The sequence below is a fragment of the Sprattus sprattus genome (genome assembly GCF_963457725.1).
Source record: "Sprattus sprattus genome assembly, chromosome: 15".
Taxonomy (NCBI): Eukaryota; Metazoa; Chordata; class Actinopteri; order Clupeiformes; family Clupeidae; genus Sprattus; species Sprattus sprattus.
Genome location: NC_137913.1, coordinates 21,539,686 through 21,558,687, shown reverse-complemented (window position 1 = coordinate 21,558,687; position 19,002 = coordinate 21,539,686). Strand labels below are relative to the sequence as shown.

At 43.1% G+C, this 19,002-nt stretch overlaps 1 protein-coding gene across 1 annotated transcript in view; it reads right to left on the bottom strand.

The window, feature by feature from the left end:
- grid2 (glutamate receptor, ionotropic, delta 2) overlaps positions 1-19,002 on the bottom strand; it is a gene marked incomplete at both ends in the record, with an annotated part of 276,437 nt that overhangs the window by 79,056 nt on the left and 178,379 nt on the right. The window contains one exon of the mRNA XM_080852173.1: positions 17,243-17,362. Coding sequence (XP_080708299.1) covers positions 17,243-17,362 — 120 coding nt within the window. The remainder of the gene's footprint in view (positions 1-17,242; positions 17,363-19,002) is intronic.

Sequence of the window (19,002 nt, the reverse complement as noted above, 5' to 3'; positions counted from 1 at the left end):
GCAGTTATGGGAAAGTTCACTTTCTGCATGGACTAGTTCAGTTCATAGTTCACAAATTTTAAATGAACTAGTTCAGTTTATAATTTAAAACATTTAAGTTCACAGCTCCAAAAAATTTACTAGTTCAGTTATTTTTTTTCAATATGTTGAAAGCTAGAATTTTTCTGGGGGCTGCCATTGCCAGATTGAAATCTCTATCTGTCTGCAATACCGCTCTACGCTTCGGCGCTCTCACACTTGCCAGGCATAGACAGTAGAAGAAAGCACACGCAGCGATTGTCTGGTTGGGCAACCCTGGATACAGGACTATTAACGGTGTGTTTTTCGCCTGGAAGTCTCTAGAAATCTGGCACCTTATTGAACGAAATGAAAAAGAGTGAACTTGTTTTCACAGACACGCATTCACAGTATCGTTCATCAGGCAGTTATACAGTACCTTCAGTTCACGTTGACCAAAATTATGAACGCGTTCATGAACTTTTTTAAACAGGCTACAGATGTTACAGGTTATAGATGTTTTGTAATGGCCTACATTTTAGAAGCTAATATTGAGGTTTTGCTCAATTCTAACTGTTCGTTTTGCTTAATTGTTACTGATCAGTAAATAATCAATCGACTACTTGATACCATGTATACCTAGCCTCTTTTTTAAACAGGCTACAGATGTTACAGGTTATAGATGTTTTGTAATGGCCTACATTTTAGAAGCTAATATTGAGGTTTTGCTCTCATTCTTTCATCAACCTAGGTGTACATTATATTTCTATGTTATATTGTAACATACTGTTAAACTATTAAAATGTGTCAAAGTTGTTCAAAGGACGCCATACCTAGCAGAAACCCTAATACATACACACACATAGGCCTACTCATAGACAAATGCGCACGCACACAAAAACACATCTATCTCTTTATTTCGCTCACACACAAACACGCTCAGTTTCAATGACTGATTAACCTCCTCATGTACGCAGACATGGGGAGAATCTGAGAGGCAAGAAGCCACAAGTATAAACAAAATGGTTCTCCTCCTTATTTGACCTTCAAATCTCCTCCTAATGAACACTTTTCCCCCCAGACGCTTCCTCTGGACAGCCTCAAGAACTTGCTGAATAAGTAGACACCAGTGCAAAGTTCAGGGCAAGAGAAGAGAGAAATAGAAATAGAAGAAGAAGAGGAAGAAGAAGAAGGAGTCAGTGGAAGGCAGACCTTTAGCTAATTCCCATGAGTCATTTGGCTCCATACTCGCTGAAAGCCAGTCCAGTTTGGCTGTGGCAGACGAGCTGGCCCACAGCGTACCGACTGGCAGGAACCCAGACTCCCCGCTTACTCCATCACACGGCACTAACACTGCTTAAATAACTCGTCTTAATACCACCACCCAGACAGGAAAACATTTAAAGCTGCTGCTCACTCTTGTCTTTTCAAGAGAATAAAAAAATACAACTTGAGTGGACCATTAAGTCAGATACAATAGAAGTACTGAATGAATGGGACGATATGGTAAGCCTGCCGTGTGATGGTTTATAAGCCGTGATCACAGAGGGCTATATGTACGGTGGTCGCTTAAATTCCATTAGAAAAGCTAATTTCTCACAGGCGGCTCAAGATCACCTTCAGCGCCTCTCCATAAAGATTGGACCTTCCAATTGTCACACTCAAATCAATTCTTACCACTTCAAATTTATGTGAGGTTCTCTCACTGCATGTGTGTGTACTGTATGTGTCTGCAAGAACATACAGTATGTGAAAATGTGAACACGCATGTGTCTGTGTGAATGTGCGAGTGTGTTTGTGTGTGTGTGTGGGTGTGTGTGTGTGTGTGTGTGAGTGTGTGTGTGTGTGTGTGTGTGAGCATGGGAGTTTGTTTGCCTGTGTGTGCCTTCATGGTATTTCCCTTCTGGCTCAACGTGGCTGTGCCCTTTAATCTTGTTGACCACTGTGTTGTATTATTAATCAGCCCTGAGATTCTGCTGCGGAGTCACATTTTAAAAGGCCTTCACAGGGCGTCTTTCAAAGAGCATGTCATTCTCGCAACTGTTCTACTTGTGTCTTGGGATAGTGTTCATTCTAACACACATCTAATATTCATAGCAGAAAGGAGGAGGACTTTTAGTGAAAGTTCATCAAGCCCTGTAATACCTTATTATATTTTTACCATGTAATACCCATTTATTTTCTATGTGTTCAAGTATTCCTGTTCAAGTTTGACATTTCAATAATTGCACTGTGCACTATTACAATTGTAGCCATATAAACAGTCACTATTTCATCAACATGTGTATTAGTCTGCAACATTGTCATTACAAGCCAGCATTAGCTCCCATCACGAACCCCTCTATCACAAACTAGCCAATGTCATTACTGGAGCGGTCAACAACCCCTGCAGATTTACTCAATACTTATCAGTGTGTTGCTTAGACTAGACAACAAAGTTACAACTGATGTGGCTCTCACACACACACACACACACACACACACACACACACACACACACACACACACACACACACACACACACACACACACACACACACACACACACACACACACACACACACACACACACACACACACACAGCCTCTCCTAAAGACTGTCATTAGTCATTTTCGGGGCTCACAACACAACCAAGGTTTTGTCTTTATCAGAACAGGCTAGCAAAGCAATATCGGTGCAATCGGATGGAGGCCTTTCGGTATAGGAGACTGATTACGGAGATTCATTAAGTCTGAAGTTTACAACACTCTGGCTATGCTAAGTGCTTGTGCGCGTGAGAAGAAAACAACCTGGAGCTTGTCTTGTCGATAAAACATTATCCCTGAGGTCATCTGCACAGATATGAGAAGTAGGCCAATAAGGCTGCGGCAGACTGAATAAACACATCTCCCAATCCCCCGTCCCTGCCTTTTGCCCTCCCCTCGGACACCTTGACATGCCCCGACAAAAAGGCTAAGCAAATGTGGCTGCACTCACCCAAGTGGGATTTCATTAATGTGCTTGTTTAGGCCAAACCGAGAAGTGAAAGCGGGGGGACAGTGAGGAATACAAAGAAGGAAGGATGAAAGAAGTATGGACACCAGGAATAAATAAAGAACATAAGAAATGAATGGAAGAAAAAGAGAAATAGATGTCACCGTGCACTGTTTTCTGTTTGGTATTGCACTCATGTTGTGCTATTTCCACCCTTCAGCAGAGAGCTGCGTTTCCTTTGTCTTTATTCTGGCTGTCACTATTTTCTTGCAGACTTTTTAGTTGACAGACCAAACATCAGTATGCCTTAGTGTTGTGGTAGCGCCTTTGATATTCTGAGAGTAGAGCGGTAGAGTTACAGTATCTATTTTGTTCACATAAAGATATTTCGAATTTGATACTATCAACCTACTTTACAAATAATTCCTTAACCTTCTAGTTTTGAACTGCCCTTTCTTCTTCTCAAGTTATTTTTGCTTGTTGTTTTTAGCCTAAGTTCACCTCGAAGTACACATGACGACACTCTGGCCTTCAAGAATATGGATTGTTATTATTAAATAAACATAAACATTAGGCTTGGGTTTGTTTGGGTGTTGATTCTAAGAGCTGGGCAGAAGCCTACCCCTTCCTTTTGTATCTTCATTACGTCCTACCCCTGGACAATGATGCATTGTTCATTCTGAAAGGTTCCTATCGAAAATGCACACAACCACAACCAAAATCGCGGCGTCTCCACATGAGTGTGCAGTTCCTTCTTTGGAGAAGAACTCATACGATAAACAAGCATAGAGAACTCTATTCAAAAAAGGTCTTGATGGAAACCTTTCCAAATGCACTGTCCACTAACAGGTAAGATGAACTCCTCACTCCCTCTCCCAAACCCTGGCTGCTGAAATCCAAGACGCAACCCAGGAGAAGCAAGGAGGCAAAGAGGTGGAGAGGGAAAGGGGGAGAGAGAGAGAAGCATAGCCTTATCTTCAGAGGGACAGATAAGGGCTCATTTCCCCCCACGGATGAAATGATCGACTGTCTGGGCATTCAGGCTAGTGCAGCAGGCAGGAGAAAGGCACTATTAGCATCCCATAATGCTCCTGTGAGCACTGAACGTCCCTTTTGTTCGCTGTATCGCCATCTCCTCTTGACATTTTCACATTTTCTTGAGAAGGGGCGGCTTGCCTTTAATCAGAGGCAGTCCTTCACGCATTGTGCAGCGTTAAAACCAGACATGCCCAGGCTCCAGGCTTACGTGAGAGGGGGAGAAGTGCCTGGGATGACTGGGGTGGAGGTGGTGGGGGTGTCGGGGATTCTGTGGTGCCAAGCTGAGGCAGGAGGAGCTGAATCAAACCCTGGTGCAGGGAAATGTAGAGGGATTGGGGCTGGAAAATGGCTCCAGCCAGCTATTATATTGATTAGCTGCCTGCCTCCTTTTCTGTTCTGGCATGCTGAACTACCACACACAGAAAAGGACACCAACATACCCACACACACACACACACACACAAAAACACACATGTGCACACTTGTACACTAACACACACACAAACACACACACACACACACACACACACACACACACACACACACACACACACACACACAGATATGATGTTACAATGTTATGCAGAACAGAGAACAGAGAACACAGACCACAGACCCTGACTTTAACTGTGAATCACACATCAGTAATGTCACTAAAAATGCTTTTTGCTCATTGCTAAACTTCAACCCTTTTTCTCCCAGGCAGATACTGAGAGAATTATACATGTGTTAGGCTAGATTACCACAATTTTTTTCTGGTCTACCTTAGAAAGCTATAAATAAACTACAAATCATTCAAATTGCAGCAGCACTTGTACTACAACACTCAGATCCTCTGAAAATGTCCTAAATATATATAATCTTGCACAAAAGGCACTGACTGATAATACATTCTATCAGTACATAATAAATAATGGAATCCTCCAACTCCGAGTGTAGTACAGCAATCAGTGGCCTCTGGTGTTCTGTTATGCAGGGGCAAACACCATGTTTGTTTGCTGCCACACACAGTTGCACAGTTGCTTCAAGTGGCTTTTTCGAAAGACGCTTGACTCCATTATGCTTTCATGAAGTTCAATTCAAGAGAACCAGCGAGCAAGAGAGAGACAGACCGAGATGAAGAGAGAGAATTGTTCCTGACTCGTTCCCCACAACATAAACCCTGAAACGCTACACATTAAAGAACGGTGAATACGAACAAGGACGGTTTAGAGTTTCAGTTGTGGCATCAGTGGTATTGTGTTTGAAACGGGGGTTGTGGCTTTGCATCGATAGTGTCTGTGTTCTGTAAACACTGAGCCGCAAGTCGATGCAATGTAGTGGTCGAAATCGACAGGAGTGACACGCTGACAAAGCAGAATCGTGCCTTCCAGGCGGAGGCGGAGGCCTGAGGCCTGAAGGTGTGGGCTTGGAGACACACACAAGGGAGGACAGAGAAAAAGGAGCTAATTACCACTGAAACTAATACATCTCTACATTTGCTTTTGATCCAGGTTGTCCAGAAGCATCCAGGTGTACACGGGACATGGCTTTTGAATGCAATGTTGGCATAAGTGGTGGGCTGGTTGGCTGATCAAATAGAAATGAAACTATGTGCAAGTACAGCCGATTCACCCCAGCATTTTCTCCCTGCCCTATTTTTCAGTGCTATGACATCAAAAGATCCTTGGAAACACGGTGTTTGAAGAACTCTTTACGACTACTGAACTCAATTCTCTCTCAGCACTGGCCTGGGGCACAGGAATTTCAACATCAAGCGGCAGCCGTGCTTAACTAAGAAGAGGAAAGAAAAAAGATTTGCAATAAATTAGGCGACTACACACACACACACACACACATACACACACACACACACACCCATAAGTATGAGCAAAGCAGCTTTGTTTAAATTAATTCAGAACACACACAAACACACACACATACAGCCATTCACACTCACACACACACACACCCAAATGCCTGCCAGTTGGATTGCAGACGAATCCCAGAGATCAAATACTGCACGTCTCAGGTCTCGGTTTCTTTTTATAGTGGCCTAAAACAAATGGAGCATGCAAAACAAGCATGTCTGTGACAGTGACAGGGTGTGATTACACAGCTGTGGTAGACATACGCCTGCACAGGGCCATTCCAGAGCAACAGAGAGAGAGAGAGAGAGAGAGAGAGAGAGAGAGAACTAAGACAGAAAGACAGAGAGAAAGAAGGAAAGAGTGCAGCAGTGGCACCTGACTTCAGACCACTGAGCCCCCCCCCTTCCACCTTGCAGTAATCACCCTGGCTTTGAAACAATATTCACTGATTAAATACAAACTGAGCAACTACCTGAGAAATTACAGATCTGGGATAATCACAGTAATTTGCAAGTCTGAGCAATCTGAGTCTAAGGCATGAGTGCTGTATTCATTTGCCACAACAGATGCCTACAAATGAAAGAATTTGGTTTCATGGCGATTAGGCTATGAATTTAAGTTTGACGTGTTGGGTTACATCCAGCAGAATGTGTCTTGTTTGGAAAATTCATAGTCAGCTCCTTACTATGACTGCCTGTTACTCTAATCTCATGTTTGAGCTTAGGGTATTTTTGTTCTGTTCAAACCATCAGCTTATGTCAGACAACTATGTCTACTTCGATGGAAAAATATGAAAAATCGAATGTGACATTTACTTATTCCTCTTGTTGAAAAAACATTAAAAGAACCCAGTCCCTCTGAAAAGTGTTATAGCAGCATAGCAACAGCACTAGCTTTTAAGTAATGGATAATATATAGTTTTCCGGACAGTATAGGAAAAAAAACCCCAACAGGATTTATCTTGTTTTGTCCTGAAGGGACTTTTTTTTACTGCTTATTATACGCTTATTACATACAGTGACTTCCCAAATCGTTAAAATATCCAAAATATCTGTTTTTAAGTTGATTTTGGTGCGGTTTTGAGGCTTCCGCATTGTTCTTCGCGAAACGAAAATTGCGTAGCAACACACTACTTGCTGACTGCAAGTAACACTGAATCTGAACTTCTATTTTCCATTTTGAAAAGCGTAAAGACTACGGAATGCTATGAAAGATGTGAATTAGAAGCACAAAACCCATTAACAATGGCAATGGTCATTAACTTTTTGCAGTGGTCATTATACAGAAATATCAGAACTCCGAACAAAGAGATGACCCATTAAATGTAATGGAACTTTTTAACATTCCGAGGAACTGTAAAATAGGTAAGGGACGTCGGGGTGTTGTTCGCCCCGTCGGGATTTATTTTTGGATAATGACCGACGATCAATACATTATCGCGCTTTTTATACGGTTACTTGCCAAAAACAATAGAAGACATTCCTCCTCTTTTTAATGATTTAGTTGCCGTTTCATGAGTCCCGTTTAGAAATAAATAGTTCTTCAAGCAAATAGAACTTTGAAGTTTCAGGTGTTGCATAGCAACCCATTACTTGCTGACTTCAAATTACCATGAGTCTGTTACGATAAAATGACCGGACTTCTTGCGGAATGATATGAAAGAGGTGAATAAGAAGCACAAAACTCGTTGCCTATGACAGCGGTCAATATCTTTTTGCAGCGGTGAATTATCAAGAATTAATATATGGAGAACGTTGGGATGGCCCATTCAAATCAACGGTACTTTTTGGAACAGTCTGAAGAGCCGTATAATAAGATGCAATAATGCTTGTCACTGATTTACCATATGAGATGTAAAATGCTTCTGTAGAATCATTACATTTTGGATGTGAGAGGAAATCGCCACCCACAGGTTAATAATGAAACAATTGATCAGCTATGTTTCCTCATATAATTCTCAGCTGGCATCAACTAATCCCATATGAGAGAGAGAGAGAGAGAGAGAGAGAGAGAGAGCTTGGTTTTGGAGAGAAAAAATAGCTACTACAATCTGCCGTTAATGTCTGCTATGAGTTACTGAAACTATGTGTGCTGACAAGACAGCTGTTCTTGTTTTGAAAGATGGCAAAGAATTAAAAAAAAAACATCAGTGGAACATAATGTCAAAACGTATTAGCCGACAACGGGAATGGAATTAATAAAAAAGAAAAAGAAATATGAGAAACTCCCAGTAAACTATTATCATTAGGAAGAAAAACATTCATAGTATATTTGTTTAATGAGTTTGACCTCACATAGGAGGATTGTTCAACAGGCTGTCTTCATTAATTAACCTGTACCGGCTGCTTGATTAGTTTCCAATAAAAACATTTACATCAAATCCCCCAGGCACTCCAAACAAAAGTGTTTCAGTGACCTTCAGTTTTTGCCTTCTTTATGTTCTAGTTTGTATTAGTTAACAGGTCAACACACACTGAAATAATTGAGAATGCTTTTCCAAACTTCTAATCTGGTTCTTGCGCAGTATGTGCCTTTATTTTATCACTGCCACAGAGTTCAGGTAAGCTAGCTAGAGATCACGAAAGTATGTTTTGATCAATTTGGTAAAGTTGAGGCCAACAGGTGAATAACCAGGGATATCAAGAGGCTGAATGAACATGTGCTGGTCATGTTAAATGCACAGTCAATTAAATCCTTGTTCAAATTCTTACTTTAACATTTAAACTTCTAAACGTTGTTTAGAAAAGAATGGTTATCAAACATTTACAAAATAGTTTACCTGACTTTAGTATTTCAGGGATAATATTGTCAAGGGTTCATACAGTGTGGACCACTAGACATATAAAAGGCCAACAGGGCTGATTCTTTGGCTTCGATCTGTCAACTGGTTGTGATCTTGTGATTGTGGCTGGAGGTCATCCTAAACCAATATCACACAGAGATCACAAATCCCAAAGACAGCCATTATTTTCCCAACAGTGCTAGAGCCAAAGCCAAAGCACACCCACAGGTGGTGGGCGTGTGGAAAAAAATACAACAAAGACAAGTTTGAAGTAGAAATTATTGTCAAAGCAAAGTAAATCTTTTTGAACATAATACACTGCATTTTTTTAACTGCCCTGGTAGCTTTGACACTGAAGGTTTGTGTGAGGTATGAGTAGATGCCTATTGCAGGGTCTGTAGAATATGAGACAAATACATGCCATATACTTGAAATCCTGAAGGCTGATTGATACTAAACGTACGACTCGTAGAAAACAAGAGAGAATTCAACGCAGATTATTTTCATGCAATATGGAATTAAATTGAACCAGACATCGAAGTGAATGGCTTTTGGAGCTCAGGCTTCGGAATACGCAGAGGCCGTCTCACAGCTGGACCCTTTAACGGTGCTCACCTACACGCAACAATCATTAAGCACCGGATTATGTTTAGGAGAGAATATCGATAACGGCACATTACATGCGATCGCGGAGATGGCTTCTCTCGCCCAGAACCACCCCTCATCTCCTACTCTCTCCTGTCACAAGGTTTCTTATTATTTAAGGTGCCGGCCATTAGTGCGGCCATATTGCAGAGTGATTAGAAAGCATCACTCTGCTCGGCGGGAGTGAGTGAGGAGTCTAACAGTCAATTATACAGGATCTCCCCAGATCGTCGTGCTGGGATACTGATGGGGAATGGACCCCAGCAGCCCTACGCAATATTTCTACTGGCTGTGGGAGAGGAGAGAATGAGTGTGGATATCCAGAGAGACAGTGGGAAAGAGAAAAGGGGGTATCGGCAGAGAGTAATAGAGTTGGGCGATATGGGGAGGGAGAACATTAGACCCACGTAGAGAGGGGAATAGTTTTAGTTTACGGTAATAACCCTAGGACAAAAAACAATGGTTTTGGGACATTTTGTGACCGGAAATAAAACAATTTACCCAAAAAACATGTAAAACTTTAATTAAATTAAACTAATATACAGATAAATTGCACTAATCTGTGACAACTTTACTAAAAATGATCGAACCAAAACGAAATGAAAACGAAATGAAAACGAGGCCATGAAATAAGGAATTAAGCTGAAACATTGGTGTTAGGGAGAGACAAAGACAGATGGAAATGGAGAATAAAAGGAAAGGAAAGGGACAGAGAGGGGAGCAAACGAGAAAGTGAAACACGACAGCAACCAGACATTCCATTTTCACCACATCTGTAATTAAAGCGTTAAATTCTCTTTAAGGGATCTTTTCAGGGATATATCATGCACAGAAAGAAGATAAAGAGACACATAGACATAAAGTAGAATGAATATAATTGGGCACTGGTCTAGTTGGTGGGAACGGGAAGAGACTAATGCTCCTGCAGCACTGGGGCAGGTAGCCTATTCTGTGGGTGTTTGCTGCATTAAGCATGTATGAAACAGGATGCACAGAAAGTAGCAGACAAGCATAACAGCTTGTAGATGATGATGATGGTGTTCTTTAATATTTAAAACTGTGGCTTGTTAAGTGCTCTTTCTGAGGAATATGGCGTGGTGAGTCTGTCTTACTGCGCCTAATGCCTTGTCCCACCCCTGTGGGACACATGATGTCTTAAGAAACCAGTGACCTCGGAATTTAAGCACAATTTAATTAGGCCAGCAGGGAGAGATTCACACTAGTGGTCTGACAACCAACTGAATATTTTGGTAACAATACATCTTTTTAATAATGAAAAATACACAATTCTTGTGAAGAACATTAGAGAGTTTAATTAGTGAGGAGCTTTATATAAGGTGTTCGCAGCTAGGTGCATTCCAGCACTGATGCCTTTTTGTTTGGCTATTCACCCTCGACGGACAGTCTTTTATGAGACTCAATTCTCTTTCTTGGTGAGTCGACACCTATCGTGTTTCTGATGTCAGCGTCAAATCAAGCAACATGTCCACCTGCTCGCCCCCACCGTTTATTTAATTTAAAAAAAGCACTTGTCACGTTTACACCTCTCTTGACCTTTTCCAGGATATAAGTAATATTCCCCTCCGCCGAAAGGAAGTGAAATGTTAGTGCTCCACGCCACCGCTTCATCCCCCCCGGCCAATTATGATCAGGGTCAGGGGGCCAGGGGTCGTTCCTTGGGGGGTGGTCGGGGTGCCAAGCAAGAGCGCTGGGAGCACAAGGCAGACTCTGTCCAGTCTACTTGGCAAAGTGCAGGGGGTGTGGGGATGTGGGAGTAGGAGAGAGAGGAAACACGGGGGCCATTGCTAATCCTCTCGGTGGAGGAACATGAGAGAAACAAGCCCCACTGATCCAGAGTGGCATGGAGAGTAGGACGGGGAGCCGGCTGGGCTGCTGTAATCCCGGTGTTTTACACACTGTAATTCTCCTCGGACCTGCAGGAGAATCCAGCCCCAGGAGGGCTCTTGGGTAGCCTCCAGAAGTCTGTAGGTTGGAGGGGGGTGTTTGTTTCATGTCAGGAGTACAGGAAATACAGCTGCACAGATATACAGGTCTTGTACAGTACGTATGTCAGGTTGAAGAATGTGATCTTTCTCTTGTGTAGCAGAACCAAAAATGAACCCATTCCATCCTTTCCATCTGTAGATACACAGAATATTTTCATCAGTATACGTGCTCCTTGGGTGTTGAACCTGTGTCCTTGGTGCTTTGCTATATCAATTGTGCTGCAGGAGCAAAATATTGTTTTGACATTTGCCCCATGTCATCACTTTCCATGAAATACAAGCCGTGTTATTAATGAGACATGATACAGAACATGATTTCCACTTTCACTTCACTGAACCTTCACTACATTTCACTCGTATAAAATTAAGCCAAAGGGCACTATCAACCGTGCAGAGAATCTGCCTTTAAAAACATCATGGGCAGAAATGGAACTTCCTGACGGTCCCCTTGCCCCTGTAAGTGGTGGTGGCTGACCAGACTCAAATAAAACAATCACCACTTACAGGCAACAACACAGGGCAGCAGTGAGGTGATGCTGGAAGGTGCTAAAGAGTCTATTGTTAGAAAAGGCATCAATAAGCAACCAGGCACGGTGCCATCGCTGGACCTCTGCTGGCTCACGCAGAGCACAGCAGGCTAGAAGTTGCAGAGAGACAGAGGGCGTAGTTTAACCCCACCATATGCTGCCACGTCACCATAAAATCATAAATAAAAAGACTCGGCGCGTGATGCAACATGCCCAGCCTCTCTAACACCCCAGAGGTCTCTGTTGCACACGACGGAAATGCTTCAATTTGTCGGAGTGTGGGCCGACACGGACAGCGCCCTGGCAAAGTCCCAAAGTGCTCCAGACTGAAAGGTGTGAAGTCTACTCAGGCGTCCCGTGGAAGGGCATATTTTGCCACACGCAATAAAACACAGGGAGACGTACACATGGCCAAAGCAAATGTGATATTTCCTGATACTTGGAATGAAAAGCTGTTCCTGGCACCAAGCGGTCTCCCTCCGACTCCTCACACCAGGAAAGAATACTGGATGTGCATGAGGTTTTCAGATACTCTGGGTCCGAGCGCTCCCACACAGCTGCACTCTATGCAAATAGACGTTCATTAAGAGAGTTCCGTTTCCATGACAAGAAAACAGAATAGCTTCAAAAATAAGTGATGATGCTGTCACAGCCATTTATAGTTCAACAATATAATCATGATCAACACTGAAGATGAGAAATACCTTGTAATTTATGAATTCAATTATGTGACGGCAATGTAATGCAGTACATCACATGGGGCCTTAGCTGCTGTTGGTTAAATACAGAAATGTCTGTTTGACTGGTTTGATATTTCTCAGTGTATGACTCTCTGCTCCAGTTGTTTAATAGCAGAGTTGCTTGTCCTCTATACAGCCAATCTAGGTTTTAGTCCCACTACGCTCTCCCCAAAGACGTGAAGAAAGTTACACTGACAGGCTGGTCAAGCAGACTTTCTATCTGTGACCTTCATCTGTTTGGACTGGCATCCTCCTTCACAAGAACCTCAGTGGTTTTCCACCTATAAATGGAGTATGGAGTAAATGGAGTACTGCTTAAGTAATGACAAAGTAGCAGGAACAATGTCTGAATCACAGAACCATGCTTTATGACTCACACAAACACAAACACAAAGCTCAGGGTTGAATAAACCAGCATAGAGCTGTTCATCCTTTGGTTTTACTGCAGCTTACTATGCCTCCCATGGACTAACAAAGTCTATAATCATTTCTGACAGCCAGTCGTTCGCCGTAGCTTCCTATTCAAGGCACACTCTCAATTATGGATCCCTGTAGGTGTCAGTCTGATGTGACCACAGTCTCTTCAAAGCGTCCTCAACGCACGGCCTGTATAATGAACACACAACAGCGGTGGCGAGATGTGGTCACGTAAACCGCGCATCAGCTTCAGGGACCCAATGGACAGCCAGGGCCTTTCCCTGGGTTGATTCAAGATCCCCCCCCCCCCCCCCCCCCCCCTCACCCCCACCCCGCAAGGTGCAGGCTGTGCGACAGTCCATAAATGAGGCGAGTTGTGGAATGTGTGGAATGCCCACATCAGCAGACCAGACCCTCACCTGATCCCATTTGCCTGTGCTACTGCATCCTCCACCACTGCTGTCAAGCCAAGGTTCGGCACGCTAACCTTGGGCTAGAAACTGGCCACGGTCCACATGGCTGGTCTGCTGGGGCTCTTTGTGCGTCTGTGTGATTTTAGTCAGGAAAAAGGGTAACACTATCGAATACTAGGTAACACTATAGAATACTGTGAAAACACTGAGTAACACTTTGCAATACTGTAAAATAGTGTTTTGTAAAATATTGTTTTTCCAGGTTAGTGCAGTTCTCAAAAAATTACTGTAAACAAAAACGGTTTCAGACTAGGTTCAATGAGTTAGTTCCGCAATATCTTTTGCAAAGGAACTCATAATTTATTATGAATTGTGAAATTATATTTTGTTAGTTTTTTTCAAAATCAGATTGCAGAGATTTTCTACCCAAGGTCTTCCTTGTACACAGCAGGCTTAAATACAAAAAACTGTGTGTGGCACAGACCTATGCTGGTCTAAATTTTTTGTTAAAAAAAAGAGAAGAGGACAGGAGATTTCCATGGAATAAAAAAGGAAATATACTTTTAAAATCAAAGTGGACAGACAAGGAGAATAAACATGTGCATTCACAGTCCCCTGTCAGTCTATATGCTCACCCATATAAAACCTTATTAGCAATATTATAATAGCATCTGTGTCAGCGGACAGGGGTAGATGTCCCTCTGGCCCGTGGAAAACTGAAGGAGCCTGCAGCCGAAAATGGAGAGCCCAGGACATTAAACACGTTGGCAATCTGCTGGGAGTTGTCCGGGCAGACGTGCAAAGAGAAGCTCAGAAGCAGGACAAATCAATGAGTCTCTCTCTCTCTCTCTCCCTCTCTCTCTCTCTCTCTCTCTCTCTCTCTCTCTCTCTCTCTCTCTCTCTCTCTCTCTCTCTCTCTCTCTCTCTTTCTTTATTTCTCCCCCTCCCTTCCCTGACTTCCCCAAAGGCAAAGACAGGCTCTATAAAGAACATCTGAATCTACCTAATGGAATGGAAAATTGGGGAAAATGGAGGATCTTTTCCCACAGGGATATCCTTTCCTCCGTACAGTTCTCACATATTTAACACAGCCCGTGACTCGTGACCACTCGCTTGTTCGCTCGGTGAAAGGAAAAACATTTACATGCAGCTGGCGTTCTCGAGGCACTAGCGACATAGGGACAGCCACAGGCTCCAACAACAGCCGCTCCTCGCCATGGACACCACGCTAGCGTCCCGACGTGCCCCACAACCGTATTATTCATGCCTTGGCTAACTTAAGATGACACTGCATCCCGGTTCTCAATAAAAGTGGATAAAAACCCCCTTGCCCTTCACTCCAGGGCTTCAGTCGTCTCCGGGGGCCGGCTGCGTTTTTCCATGCTCACCCACTCCTCTCATCTGCAGGACGTTGTGCTCCCATTACTGTGGATTCCATTACATCAAGCCTAGGCATACTCCTCTTTTTTCCGAGGGCAGCACATTTTCAATATCATCGAGAGTGAAAAAAGAGAAAAGAATTCATTGGAGGCTTGCAGGATTTATGGAAGGGCCATCTATGGATAATCAAGCACTACAGGCCCAAGAGAGTACAGACCCCTATGGTGCAAAGTGAAGCTTTTAGATTGTTGATGTATAGAGCGGTAAGCAGCGTGTAGCCTGAGGAATTAATGGACTGGAAAACTAATTCTTGCATGGAGATGATAATAATTATGACAGATTGCCTCTACATATTTGTATCAATATAGAGATACAGAAGTGTCCCTTGCTCTTTGAGTATGCAGGCTATGATGAAAGAGAGGAAGAAAGAGAGGAAGAAGAGCACTTTGAATGCCTGGAGAAATTGTGAGTCCTGGTGCGCCGGGTGAGCTTGAATCATAAGAGGGCAGTGTTGCAGGGAGAGGCACTCACTGCTCTGAGGTCACCTTTGAGTCAATTACTTTAACAGCTGCTCTACGCCAGGGCATAATTTCAAAACAAAGACATTTAAAAGCCCCAACAAAGGAGACAAAGATGTTTAAAGAGAACATCACAGTGGGAATTGGTTGCTAGTTTAACATTTTTAGCATTAACGATCAGTTCCAGTCAAGAGGTGGACGGCCTGGAGTGAAACCTTTTCTGGTAGTTAAGTGCTATGTGTTTAGAAGAGAGTGGAAAAATCCACAATGGTACGAGGCATCACAGGGTCAAATTGGACAGGTGCTTGTTCTTGTCGGGCTCCCATAATTTACGCTAAAAGCCTGCACGCCAATCTGGCTTCTCAAACGCTCAAATGAACACAAGTGGCCAATGCCCAAAGTTGCACTGGGGCTTCATTTGCTTTGAATGAGCTGCCACTTCCCCGAAGTCTCGCGAGTCAGATGCTGTGTAAAACTCTTCACAATGAATCACATTTCCTTGCTGTGCCGTCGACATGACAATTACAAAACGCAAAATGGATGAACAGAGATGAACGCACAGAGCCTCCGAGGTGGGAGATTACCATAAGAAAAGGTTGGCCTGTGGTCTCTTTGGAGGATACAAGTAACAACAACAAGGACGTAATTAACCTGCTTTCCACTTAGATATGGATGCTGTACTGAGCGGGAGACATGTTTCATTTGTCATGCAAGAGCACCGCTCAACGTGATGAATTCTTAAAATCACAGAAGCTTCAAAAAGACCCAATGGCCAGACTATCCATTTTACCACCAACCCTGGTCCTAAATAGCACTATGAGAAAATCCCACATCTGTGGAGCTTAGGAGGAACAACAGGTCCTAAATTCCTTCAGAAGCAATTATCTGCACTGATTAGGGGAATGTTAGTTAATGTTATTACTTTGCATTTAAAGATTAATTTCATCTTAGTGGGCATGGTACTGTGTGTTTGTGTCAGCTGCCATTATCTAACAAGATCTGACAATTTAATTTGTAATCTAACAGCAGGCAGGCCCTCTGCATGGGGATCCAGTGCTATCATTAAGGTTCAATGTCGTGCCCGCCATGGGACGCCAAGGGATGGCTCGCTCCGTGCTCCTCCTCCACGTCGGCTCAAGGCCAGCAGGAGAGGCCTCTTTCTGCTCTCATCTCTCGAACTCTTCCAATCAAACTAACCCTTGAGGGGCCCATTCATTTTACAGCAGGGTACCCAGGTCTCCCTCTTTAGCTCCCAAGTAGAAATGACAGGTGAGGATTTATGCATAATGACCGCTACAATAATCATAGATTCCCCACAAGAGCAATTGTAAAACTGGTGCAACATGTCAGGCCTACTGCCTATATGGTTTGGGGGATAATTGTATGTATTCCACACGGAACAGCGGAACAGAGAAGGATGAAATCATGCATTAGAACAAGCACAAGCCCTGCCATATATGCATGCAGTAATCAACAGAATGGATTAATTACTATCTTGCAATACTGATCCTCAACTGCCGCCACACTCAAACTAAATAAATGTAAAAATTAACAAAGAATGCAGTGGGAGAAAACTAACTCAGAAAAACAGCATCTGCACAAGGGAGGCTGATGGAATTCATTAGTCTGTTATGATTATCAATTAAAATCAGCCTGCTCCTTAAATTAATGTAATTAACTCTCACACCTGAAGGGGGGAGCTTGGCAAATGAGTGGACGGGCTACAAACTCAAATAAGTGTGGAGGCTTGGGATTGCAACGGAACACATAGAGACTGATCTCAGGAGCGCATGAAGAGAGAGAGCAAGAAGAGAAAGAGAGAGGAAGAAGGGGAGAGTAAGTGATGGAAAATAAAAACCTCTGTTTCTTCCTAAAAAAGTGAGTTAAGAGCCTGAATGTGCTTGTGCTGTCAAGGGCTGTAGAGAACTGTGAGATTATGTGGAGATGGCCCCTACCCTGGTCACTCCACGTCCACGGTCCTCCCCGTAGTTAGTGCCCAGGATCTCAAAGTGAATGTTGGGGTTGGTTCCGTTGTCACTGAACTCCAGCCGACTGGTGAGACCACTCACTCCGTTCTAAAGATGAGGAACACATATACAGATCAGAAACCAGTGTTGGGAGAATTATTCAGATACTTTACTTAACTAAAAGTATCAATACAGCAATGTAAAAAAAACTCCATTACCAGTAAAAGTCCTGCATGAAAAATATTACTTAAGTAAAAGTATTAGCATCACAACGTAGTTAAAATATTAATTGAGTGAAGTGAAATGTTATGTGACAATGAGTAACAACAGTGGTACTTTACACTTACATAAACATCTGTTATGTAAGAACAGTTATGCGAGTTGTAAATACAGTTATGTGGCTACATAATATATACTGTTAAAACAATTCAAGCATGTAAATATCTAAACTAGCAAACTTATCCACATACTGTAGCTCAAACAACCTAAGAGCATGCAAACACATCCGCGCACACAAACACAAACACACACACACTCACAGCCTCAGAGACACACATGATAAAAGACATGAAAGAGTAACAGCATCACAGAGAGAGACACCTTGGAGAAAAGAAAAAAAAACTATTTTTGCTTCAAAAGAGAGCCCAGGGTTTTTGTTGACTTTTGTTGCAGAGGAAAAATCTGGTGGCTTTTAGATCGGAATGGATTTGGCTGGCACACGACAATGGACACAATTTATTTATTAGGGTTACCCACTGCAGTTGCCAAATATGGGCATCAAATATCCTAATACTTCACTGAAGAAATGGCTTCATTCTCCCACTTGTTAATTCGTGTGGTCTTCTAAGGGATCTGACTGCATTAATCATGCTTTCTGCTATCAGCTCATCTCACACACAGGCGCACAGAGATAAGCGCATGCACACACACACACACTCACACACACACACACACACACACACACACACACACACACTCACACACAAACAATAATTCACACAAAGTGGTAGAACTAGCACATCTTCAACAACTCGCACCAGCTCATAGCGGGTTACATCCGGAAGCACGTCCTGCTGCAAGCAGGTGCAATTAACAAAAAGATAATTGTGGCAAATGTGTTGGACCAACACTGAGCTGTCAGAATTAATTAGACAGCCAATTATAAAGGCTGATGAGCAGTTTCCAAATAAGTTCACCTAGCGCTATATTGAAAAGCCAATAAACACAAACTTTCCTTTAATTAAGCCACCGAACAGCACTCCGACGAGGCCACTGCAGGGGGAATAAATTATAAGCCCATTTATGCAGCTGGTTTATGGCGAAAAAACAGAGCACACAGTGCATTAATATGATCTATAGGTGCGATTATGTGCTTCTGGAGGAGGCATCTGGGGGCTCTGGCTCAGAACCTTCATGCGTATGAGGGATGTGGAGGCGAGGGTGGCAGTTGTGGGTACCAGGAGGGTGGTGTGGCAGCGAGGCTGAGGGGGTGGGGCTCTGGTGGTGGCACAGGTGACAGTGCAGGAGATAAGGGGCGGTGAGAACAACCAGTCAAGAGGAGCAGGTGAGAACACAGGGTGGCTGGCAGCACAAGTATATTCTCTGGCGGTTCCCTGAAGAGGTCCCCACCATATCTGGGTGAATATGGATTGATCTCTACTTCCCACTCTCTTTTTCATTTTCACCTACTCTCTCTCTCTCTCTTCAACTCTCTTTCTCTTTCTTGCTCCCCACACTCCATCCCTCTC